Raw genomic sequence first — 11,677 nt, 5'->3', positions numbered from 1 at the left:
AAACACAAACGGGCCAGTTTATTCGCTCGTGTAAACATATAAAACGATTGAAAGGGGCGTGTCCAGCGCAAGCGCTCTGTTATTTGGCGGTCTCTTCTTGCAGAACTACAGGTGTGTGAAAACTATTAAAACTAAACCTTTTCAGTGATAGATGGTAAGACTGTGCATGCAATACTATTAGATCTATATATGTGAAAGCAATGATATTTTTTCAACTATAGTTTAATGATAATGGATGAAGAAAAAGATGTTGCCACACTTGTTGGGCTTTCCTCAATTCTGATATACTTGATATCACTGCAACAAGTGTTTCTGCTGCTGATTCAGGTCACAAATAAGCTATACTTATCTAAAAAGAAAAGGATGCTACATTATTTAACCTTACCTGATTGTAAATTATGCAGTCAGGGACGAAGACGATCGACGATCAGGCCACTGCTCAAGAAGATTTTGGGTCAGACCAGGTAGGAGTAGTCTCTGGTGGGATAACTTCTTGTCTGGTGTTGTCATTAGTGAAGAATGGAAGGAGAATTTTAGAATGAGTAGAAATAGCTTTCACCAACTGTGCGATGAACTGAGAACCTATATTGAGAGACAAGACACTGTAATGAGACCATCAACTAGTGTTGAAAAACAAGTGGCTATCACACTGTATTACTTATCAGATGAGGGTAGAATGAGGAAGACAGCTAATTCCTTTGGAGTTTCTAGGTCAACAGTATCAATTATTGTTCGACTAGTCACATCAGCAATTACTCAATATTTAGGCCCTAAGTATATTTCACTTCCATTAACTGCAAATGATGTGAAGGAAAAAACAGTTGGTTTTTTTAAAGCATTTGGTTTCCCTCAGTGCATAGGCACAGTTGATGGTACACATATTGAAATTAAGGCACCAAGAAGAAACCCTACTGATTACATAAATAGGAAGTCTAAATTCAGTCTTAATATTCAAGCTTGTTGTGACTACAGATATCAGTTTATTGACGTTGTAATAAAATGGCCAGGGAGTGTTCATGATGCTCGTGTCTTTGCAAACTCTAAGCTTAACAATATGCTAAGAGATGAAACAATACCATCATGCAAAGTTCAACTCGTGGAAAATGAAGATCCAATTCCAATTTTTATTATAGGTGACCCTGCTTATCCTCTGATGCCATATGTAATGAAAGAATATACTGGTGGTGGAGCAACTGTACATGAGCAATACTTTGGATACAAGCTGTGTAGTGCTCGCAATGTAATTGAATGTAGCTTTGGAAGGCTGAAAGCAAGATTTGCGTGTCTAAAGAGAGCCATGGACACCAATTTAGAGGATCTACCGAGTGTTATTTATGCATGCTTTGTATTACACAATTTTTGTGAGTCAAGAAATGAAAATGTTCAGGATGATTTGGTACGAAGCACTATAGAGTATGAAAGAGAATTTCAACCTACAATGGAGCCGGTAAGAATGATTGCTAATAAAAGTGAAGCTGAAGGGAAAAAATAAGGAATATACTTACTAAATACTTTGATCCATAAAACTATACAATACTGCATAATAGTCTCATAATAATAATCAGTATTATATTATACAATAATAATCATATAGTCAATAATAATAGCACATAATAATACACATGCATAATAATAATCATATTATTTATTATACAGTTAACTGTTAACTTTATATTACATTACTAAATTAGTCTATGCTATCTTGAGATATTGATGCCATCATTGTTGGGTATGCTGCAGCTGATTGAGGTGAGTACATTGAATGATATTGTGGCTGCATATATGGCATACTACTACGAGCACAAAGTACATTCCTGAACAAAGAAAACCCTTCTGAAATTGACTCTGTCAATTTTTCAACATTCCTTGTAAGTACTGTAATGTTCTCTTTGTAATCACTGTCCACCTTTTCCATGTGCTCTATTAACTGACGTTTAATCTTAATGTCCTCCTTAGCACATTCAAGAAGCTGAATATCGGTAGGTATTTTTCTTTTAAGCTTTTGCTGTCTATATGTGGCTAATTTGTCATTGAGAAGATTCCTCCTTTGCTGTACCACTGAAAATGATACACTATCACATTGCGGAGGCAGTGATGCTGCAGCAGCTTCTACTTCATCACCGTGACCATCAGCCTGAGAAGTATCACATGCATCAGTATTAGAAGGCAGAGTGTTGCTGTCGACCACAGCAATCTCTCCACTTTCTACACCAGTATCGATTTCGCATGTAGCTGGTGATCCACCCCACACTGCTTCACATAATTCAAAGTACACATATACTACTCTACCATGCCCACTACGACTGCCAGTAATGTTGTTCCAGTATGACTTTTTCATTTCAGTTCTAGTTTAGTTCCACTGAAATTACTTTTAATTTCAGTTCTAGTTACCTACTTCTTAGTAAAATAATTTTAGTTCTAGTACTAGTTTCAGTATTCCATAATGGCTAAAGTTTTAGTTCTAGTTTAGTTCCAGTACTATAGGCTTTTTAAATTTCAGTTCCGGTATATAGTTCCAGTACTTAGTCCTTTTGATTTTCAGTACTTAATTTTAGTTCCAGTTCATTTATAGTTTTGGTTGTAGTTCAAACAAAAACAACAATACCAAACACAAGCTTTTGCTTATAGCAATAAAGTTTAGTATTGTTTACAAGTAGTCTATATTCTTGCGAAGCAATAGACAGTGACATCCTACTTCCTATATAGTATTTTAGTTCTTAGACCATTTTAGTTCCAGTATAAGTTAAAGTACCTGTTATAATTTTATTTAAGTTCTAGTTCTAGTTCCAGTAAATGTAGGGTAAATTAAATAATATGAGTACATAGTTCTAGTTAACTGTAATACAAATATTTTTAGTTCCAGTCTATAGAACAGGAACTAAAAATAAAAACCTGTACTTTAAGCCATTCTAGTTCTAGTTCCGAAGAACTGGAACAACACTAACTGCCAGACTCAACTGCATGGCGATAATTTGTCCTGATGGCTTTCAGTTTTGTGCTTATAATACTTTTAGTGATTTGCTCTGCTTTGTGAGGAAATCTGACCCTGTTTGCTGGCCCGAGTATCTGGTGGTAGGCTTTGCAGAAATCTTTGTGTAATTTCTTCGTATTTAGTTTTGATGGACTCCCAATCAATACTTTCAGCAGCTTTAGATACTTTGTACTCTTGGGTAACATGAAGGAGCAGTTGGACTTCTTCATCAGTCCACTGAAAGCTACCACATCTTGGCATCATTGACTATTGTTCATCTGCTCAGCTTAAGACGCGTTGCTATGCATTACCACGGTAACGGTTAATAATTAATAGATCGTGAATATTAATTAAAATTTAACCATGATTTAACCCCTAGGTGTAAACGGTAGTATACAGATAATATTAATACGTATAAAAATGAAACACGTCGTCGTGTAAACGAGGCCTAAAACACAAGAAAACGCATATCAAATCCGAACAAAAGAAAAACGAATACCAAAACGGATAACTCTATAAACGAATGATAAAGTCCAATAAAAACGCAGCTGCTGGATTAGTGTAAACACCTGAAAACAGTAATAGCAAAAACGATGCAGATTAGGCTAGCGTCATCGTGTAAACCAGGCCTTAAAAGCTATGAATATACTTAGCACGCATATCCTCTATACTGCAATCTGATTGGTCAATTTCAAGGTGGCATGGTAGAACCATAGATACTACATACACACATGGATTATGAAACAGGATGCGCTCGATCCTTGGCACCGGAAGTGATGTATTGTGACGTTTACACTACACGTGTATAAGCATGGCACAAGCAAAATAGTGAAGAAATCCAGTTGAATTACTTACTAAAGCTCAGGTCTACGACTATATAAGAGTTGCAATCGATATTCTAGTTCTAAAAAGTGAAGATCTACTATCACAAGAAAGAATGCACTGTGCTAAGTACTAAAAAAATTATTATTTAAATTATTATCATTATAATGATTATTCTATTCTTCAGTGACCCAATAGATTGATTATTATTATGAGTCCTTCAACAAATTTTAACTATAAAAATAGCAATAAAAACATTGACAACAATTATTATAAGCCGCACTTACTGTGTCACCATACAGTACATACTGTAATGTACATCATCTCTATCTTGATAGTTCTCTGTGGTAGCATAAATATGAAGCTTTATAATCATGTAACAATGTCTCATCAATGCCACTGAAATCCTGCTTGTGTTTCTTGGTAAATAACCTATTCTTTCACTACTCAGTTCTCACTAAAAATTAAACCACACCCTTTGAAACACTTGCAAAAAATATATTATTACTTTTGAAACATAGCATCTAGAAAAATGAAACTATAAACAGTCTATATAAGAGGCCTTAATGAATACACTCAAAGTAGTAACTTGTTCATACCTGGTGCAGAAGTCTCAAAAAGGTGGTTACAAAATTAACATTAAAAAAACTAGTTTTTGGCTATTATCTCAGTCATTTCTCATTACATTGACACGAGAATAGTTTCAGTCCATGTAACAAACAATACACTATTATGATTCCAAGACTTACTAGCTAACTCCGTTCGAGAGTCTAGAAAAGGTGGTTACAAATAAAAATGGAGGTCTTCTAATTTTGTCATGTAAACATGAGGCCTGTTGACAAAATGAAATGAGAATATATTTATTAGGTCTACTGAACAAAACAAAAGACCTATATACCTTCTTTCACAAAAATAAGTGAGTCAAGAAAATTCTTGAAAACATAGACAGAGAGAAAAGCGCCAAGGATAGAGCTATGCTGGTTATGACGTTTACAGGTGAACTTCAAAGAGTTAATTGGATACCGACTTCCTGTTTCATATCCATGTGTGTATGTAGTATCTATGGTAGAACTGTAATACCGGTAATAGTAGTCTCGCGTAGCCAGCCCCTCCCTCAACGGGAGGGTCTGGTCGAATGAGTGTAGATCGTTCGTTCTACTTCACCCCAAAACAGGGTGAACCGGATGTGGTTGTAGTAGGCGTTACCTTAATCCTCGTGGTACATGAGATGCTCTTATTCAAGCTAAAAACTCTGGCACTAACGCAGAGAAAAGAAGCAGAAGAGAAGCTGTTTAGCCATCCAGACAAAAATTGTAGCCTGCTCTCTCCAACAGCCTCGCCAACAACAGATAGCAGATATTTAACCACGTGTTGCATAAAGTATGCGGTGGTGAACAAACATAATACGGACTAATTTAATTAATCACGGAGAACGAATGATGTACACTCATTCGACCAGATGCAGACCCTCCCGTTGAGGGAGGGGCTGGCTACGCGAGACTAGGTAATAGCGTTTTCTCGCCTTATTTGATTTATTTCTCGCCTTAGTGGCCGTGGGGCGAGCTCAGGCTCGGCTCGCCCCAATTAACTGTTCACAAGATGTCGTTAGAGTACAAGTGTTGGGATGCGTTTGAGAAAAAACATCGTGACGAAGCTGTTCGCTTACTACCATTAGTGAAGGAACCGAATGAAATTAGAAGAACATACATAGAATGGAGTAATACTAATTTACTTCATTTGTCTTCAAAGCATGGCTGGTTAGATGTTACAAAAGATCTCATCACTAAATATCACTGTGATCCACACGAAAGAGATAGTGATGGTTGGACTTGTCTTCTTTGGGCTGCACGATATAATCGTGTTGATGTGATGAGATATCTCATTGATGAGGGCCACTGTGATTCAATGACTGTTGACGGGGACAGGCGGACACCTCTTCACATCGCTACTTATTGGGGTAGTCCCACAGTTGTTGAATATTTACTATCAACTGGTAAATGTGATCCATTGGCTAAAGACAATTATGGGGACACACCATTTAAACTAGCTAAGAAGAGAGGTCACACTAATACTCTTTCTGTCATGAAGAAGTTTAGTGGTATAAAATCATCTCATCCAATTGATTCTTATGTTAATGTCCTCCTTGTGGGTAATCCTGGAGCTGGTAAAAGTACTCTTAGTCATGTCATCAACGAAACAGCAGCTAGTTTTACTCTTCTTGGTTCCTTTAGAAATGTTGGAGGGGTAGTGCCCCGTACTGCTGGCATCATTCCTTATAAACTAAAGCACAGGACACTGGGTAACATCATTCTTCATGATTTTGCTGGTCATTCAGAATACTACTCCAGTCACAGTGCTGTCATTGAGAATCTGTTACAAGGTTCTGGTGGTGTGTTCCTGATAGTAGTCAATATATTGGAGAAGGAAGCAGTCAAACAGCTTCATCAGTGGCTAACAGTTGTGAGAAATGAAGCACAGAAAGCTCTTAATGAATGCCATGTTATTGTAATAGTCAGTCATGTGGATGAGATAAGTGATTCTGTTGAAAGGAGGAGAAAGGAAGAAATACAGAAGATTATTGTAAGGAAAAGGTGTGATAGTATCTTCTTAGATTGTCGCAAGCTTGGTGGGAGTGGTGTGGAGTCCTTCTTTAAAAAGTTGTCTAGTGCCTGTGAGTCCATTCGTAGTACAAGTGGAAAGAATTTGAGTCTTTATTGTCACATGATGTATGGTCTACTGGAGGAAAGGAAAGAAAATATACTGACCCTCTCTGATGTAATGTCTGCTGGTGAGGACAATGATGATTATTTTATACCAGATAAGAGAGAAGTCTTGGATGTTCTTCATTCGTTGCACTCAACTGGTTTGATCTGTTTTCTTAAAAGTAAAGACAAGGTATGGGTTGTTGTGAATAAGGGTATACTACTAACTGAGGTAGATGGGATTCTCTTTGCTCCAGAGACATTTGAAGAACACGTTGACATTGCTAGCAATACTGGTGTTGTTAGTGTGTCTGGTCTGATTAGACTCTTCCCTAAATATGATCCTGACATGTTGATTCGTTTTCTAAAGAACATGGAACTCTGTGAAGAAATCAATCCATCATTTTTAAGAATGACAAACCTCCATCAGTTAGCAGTGGAAAAGGAGGAGGAGGGAGGGACAGAAAAAAAAGCAGAAAGGTTGTTGCACTTTCCATGTCTTTTGTCTACTGATAGACCTGATGAGATGACTAGTCAAGTGTACCAGTTCGGTTGGTGTCTACAGTGTACTAGTAAACATCATTTCTTTCCTCCTCGATACTTCCACGTCCTCTCATTACATCTTGCTTATAAATTGGCTCTTCCCCAAGAAGATGAAAAGTTAAAGCGACGTTGTACATTTTGGAAGAATGGTCTTCATTGGTTTAATGGCCATGGTGTAGAATCACTGGTAGAGATTGTGGATGAGAGCCAGTGTGTACTAGTAATGATGTCCTGTGAGAAAGGTTACAGTGACAATATGGTGTCTCTAAGAAGAGATGTGATAGGAAAGGTAATGAGTGTTTATAAAGAATCCTGTCCCAGTCTAAAGGTAAAAGAGCTAGTTATTGATCTTAAAGAACTAGACTATCCTGTGAATACACCAAGAGAAAGGACAGTGTATAGTGTAAAAGATGCAATTTCTGCTATTGTCAAGAGAGAAGAGTTTTTAGTAAGTGCTACTGGTACTAGACGTACAGGATTGAAGGAGATCCTAGCTGATGAATCATTATCAGATATTAGTAACCTGTCACTATTAGGAGGACGTGATATTAAGGTAAGAATTAACACACACAAACTGTTTGATACATTAATACAAGCACTAATAATCAAAAGGTCATATCTTTATTTCTTATCAATTACTCAGTCTTTGTCATAATTGTGGGTTGTCATTGTGTGGCTTTTACTACTAATAATATATACTTGTACATCTGTTAAACTCACCTTTCAGCAATACACTACTGATGTATATCACCTTGATAAACAAGCATAGTGACAAATATCAGTTATTATTATTATTATTATTATTATTATTATTATTATTATTATTATTATTATTGTATAGGAAGTGATTGAAATAACTGAAGAATTCAAGACACCATCATTGACTCCAATAAAGCTAGGTATGTTATAATATGTACTATCACAATTGTCAAGTAGTGGGAGTGTAGACTGTACAGTGTATATACACATTATTAATTATTATTTTTATAGATATTAAAGATCTTGATATTGTAATTGAAGAGCTAACAATACTCAGTCATCTAGAATTCAAGACACCATCATTGACTCCAATAAAGCTAGGTATGTTATAATATGTACTATCACAATTGTCAAGTAGTGGGAGTGTAGACTGTACAGTGTATATACACATTATTAATTATTATTTTTATAGATATTAAAGATCTTGATATTGTAATTGAAGAGCTAACAATACTCAATCATCTACCTTGCCATATATGGCATGAGCTTGGTCTTCATCTAGGACTCTATCAGTCTACACTAGAAGACATCAACAAAGATAATGGAGACTCTAAGAAGTGCTTCAGAGAGTGTATGTCTGCCTGGTTAAGAGGAGAAGATAAAGTGAGAGAGAAAGGAGGTCCCAGTTGGTCATCATTAGCTACAGCACTGGATAAAGAAGGAAAACATGACATTGCTACTAACATTAGAGATAAACATTGTGAAGTATAATATTTTAACTTAATTTACAAGTTAGCAGATGACGTGCCTATAGTATTATCATTCTACTAATTATTTTTGCTGATGCTTGCTTTTTTGTTAATTAGCTATAATGTATGCCATGTCTGTTATGGGATCTTGTTTTCGTTTTGCTTATTTTTGTTTTTTGTGGTTTTTTCTGTCCTTCTATTTCACTCTTTCTTCCCCTCTCCTTATTATTATTACTGTTATTATTATCATTATTATTATTACCCTTTATCTCTGTTTGCAAATTATTATTATTATTGTTTACATTAATTGTTATTTGAATAACATCAAAATTATTTTAATTACACCGTACGCATAGATTATTGTACAGATAATAATTAGATTATTATTATTGTAGATTATTTTCTCTATCAGTAGTAGATGAGAAAGACTATTTTCTAATTGCTTCTATACTGAGTAGTTGACTGGAGTAGCTGGTAAATACAACCTTAATTTTTCCTAATCTTTCTTTGTAAAAACTTAATGCTGAGTGGTAGTGAGTGCCTCTATCTTCCTGGCATTCCCAGCCTTGATTAACTTATTGTGACAGTTTATAGGAAACGTAAAATGTGCATATAAAGGCATATATATTGTTGTTGATGGAAGACACCAATACAAGGCTATGTTTAGTACATGAAATGGAAGATCAGAATTAAAGGAGTTCTTATACCTGCATGCATGAATCATTATAACACTGACAGCAATCACAAGTCTCAACTGTTTAAGGATTATACATTAAGATACAATAAATAAAAGGTCTCTTTATGTCAATTGTACTATTGCAGGTGTCATCATGTACTAGCTGACTCATTCTGTGGTTGTATACTCTATCTTTGATATCACCTTGATTGAAATAACTGAAAAATTCAACGCAGTGAACACACCATTCACTACAATAAAGCTAAAATGTACTATCACAATTGTCAAGTAGTGGGAGAGTATAGATTGTCAATGCATGCATAAAATTTGTAGTACATAATTGCTTGTCCTGCTAAATGATTTTAGCAAATTTATCTGCAAGGTTTATAGATTATAATAAAAAGTAACAATAATTATGATGCTGTGTTAAGAGAAAATTAATGACAAATATCAATAATTATTAATGTTATAATAGTCTTTCTCTATCAGTACGTTGGCCAACTGTTCCTTCAGACTCCCTCTCAACAGCAGCTGGTGAATAAAACCCTTTTCTCCTACTCTTCCTCCTTACAATCCTCAGACCAACGACAACAACAACAACAACAAGAAACAACAACAACACAAAAACAACAACAGCTAATATTATAATAGAGAGATGAGAGGTCTCTTCATCATCGTCAATAGGCTCCGCAATAAGGCAATCCACTCCAGTATAACCTCTGAAACAATTACAAGTGTAACCACCAAACTCATTCTGACACATTCCATTATTACAAATAGTTGTATTAGTCTCAGCGCATTCATCAATATCAGTTTGACAGTGATCTCCTGTAGTGCCTGGTGAGCACATACAAGAGTAGCTACCATGTATATTCATACAAGTACCAGTGTTACATATAGGGACTGTAGTATCACACTCATTGAGATCACTCTCACATCTAGTGCCTGTAAAGCCGGGATAACAGGAACAGGTGTAGTTACCGATAGTATTAGTACAGTTACCAGTACCAGTGCAAGGGAGGGGAAGGGAGAGACACTCGTTGATGTCCTCGTTGCATTGGGAGCCATTGAAACCAGCTGGACACAAGCACACGAAACCACCAAATATATTTAAACAGGTAGAGCCTTGAGTACAGCCATAATCACCTTCAACACACTCGTTGATATCAATATCACAATAAAGGCCAGTTACTCCACTAGGACAAGTACACATATACCCACCATCAGTATTAACACAGGTGCTACCCTCATAGCATGTATTAGTACCATCACTGCATTCGTTAATATCAACTTCTCACATAGCTCTCCTGTGAATCCAGTCTCAATACAATTACAATTGTATTTTTCAGATTTTGGCCTATTTCTTAAAATAGCTGTAACTAAAATAATTTAAGTCGGAATCAGCTCAAACTTAATTTCTAAACACCATTATAATGTGAATATGTATCAGAAAATGTAATAAATATTGGTGTGATTTTTTAGCCATTTTTTGAAAAAAGCATTTTTCTGATTTTGGCATATTTTTAAACTATGGCCATAACTTGATTGGGGCGAGCCTGAGCTCGCCCCACTCTAGCTATACTCTCAGTCACGCCCCTTCTGTCTGTCTGTCCTCGTACGTCACCCCTATTTATGCGTAGATCTAATACGGTAGATAGATACTATGCATTACCAATGCAATTTTCAATTTTTCATTGAAAGTGGGAGCGGTCAGCCGGTCACAGTAAAATCATAGATGATAGAGTAAATGAAAGGGATTGGAAACGGGGGCGTAGGCTAGTTGATGTTGCTATTGGTTACCGGCCCAATACCTGGTCGATTTCCCATCTCCTCCATTAGTGAGGCTGTGCTGCAAGGACTTCGAAGGATATTTATGGAAATCCAAGAGGACGCTTACTTATGATATACCTACCGTTCCATATAGAAAGTTTAGGACTACCTGCAGCAAGGTTTTTACATCTACAACGCTATTTTGCAACGAGTTATAGGTACAACAAATTTTTTTCATTTTTCGCCCTTTTTCTGTTGTAACAAACTCATGCTTCATGGATTCTAACCCTAACTAGTATCATTCGATATGCAAATGAAAGCTCTTTCATATGATTATAAAGATCTTGTATCTTACTCAAGCTTGTTTTCAAAAAAGGGATTATAATGACAAAAAATACATTTTATGGTTTTAAAAGAGCCATAACATGAACATAGTAAAATTATCTATACAATAGAAAGCAGAATTATTAAGAGGAAACATTAGGCTTCTTGATGCATTAATTCCACTTGCATAGGAACACTTGTTCGCGAGATATTGTTTCTAAGAGAAAAAAAATCAATGGTAAATTGTGACAAAAAATTTCAACGAGCCTCTGTCAGCCTAGCAGCAATGCAATACAAATGAATGGAGGTTGGGCTACGCCGACGCTTCCGTTTCCAATCCCTGTCATTTAATATCTATGGTAAAATACAAATGGCAACCAACACACTGGAAGAATTCATGAGCTTTCTAGCAGCAATATAA

The 11,677-nt window shown here is 36.0% G+C and overlaps 1 protein-coding gene, 1 long non-coding RNA gene and 1 pseudogene across 2 annotated transcripts in view; 1 reads left to right on the top strand and 2 right to left on the bottom strand.

Moving 5' to 3' along the window:
• The window catches only part of LOC100637119 (protein ALP1-like), a 4,473-nt gene extending 2,937 nt beyond the window's left edge, over positions 1-1,536 (top strand). The window contains exon 3 of the mRNA XM_011404339.2: positions 405-1,536. Coding sequence (XP_011402641.2) covers positions 405-1,492 — 1,088 coding nt within the window. The 3' untranslated portion in view covers positions 1,493-1,536. The remainder of the gene's footprint in view (positions 1-404) is intronic.
• A 2,909-nt stretch (positions 1,537-4,445) lies between these two features.
• On the bottom strand, positions 4,446-4,867 carry LOC109580740 (uncharacterized). Its single transcript, XR_002184335.1, has 2 exons — positions 4,692-4,867; positions 4,446-4,625 (listed from the first exon to the last, which is right to left on the bottom strand). It is a non-coding gene; the product is annotated as an uncharacterized LOC109580740 (long non-coding RNA).
• Positions 4,868-9,348: 4,481 nt separating this feature from the next.
• On the bottom strand, positions 9,349-10,497 carry LOC109580758 (fibropellin-3 pseudogene; annotated as a pseudogene).
• Positions 10,498-11,677: the final 1,180 nt, after the last annotated feature.

Source organism: Amphimedon queenslandica, unplaced genomic scaffold (genome assembly GCF_000090795.2).
Source record: "Amphimedon queenslandica unplaced genomic scaffold, v1.1 AMPQUscaffold_13479, whole genome shotgun sequence".
NCBI lineage: Eukaryota > Metazoa > Porifera > Demospongiae > Haplosclerida > Niphatidae > Amphimedon > Amphimedon queenslandica.
This window is presented reverse-complemented; position numbering and strand designations above follow the sequence as displayed.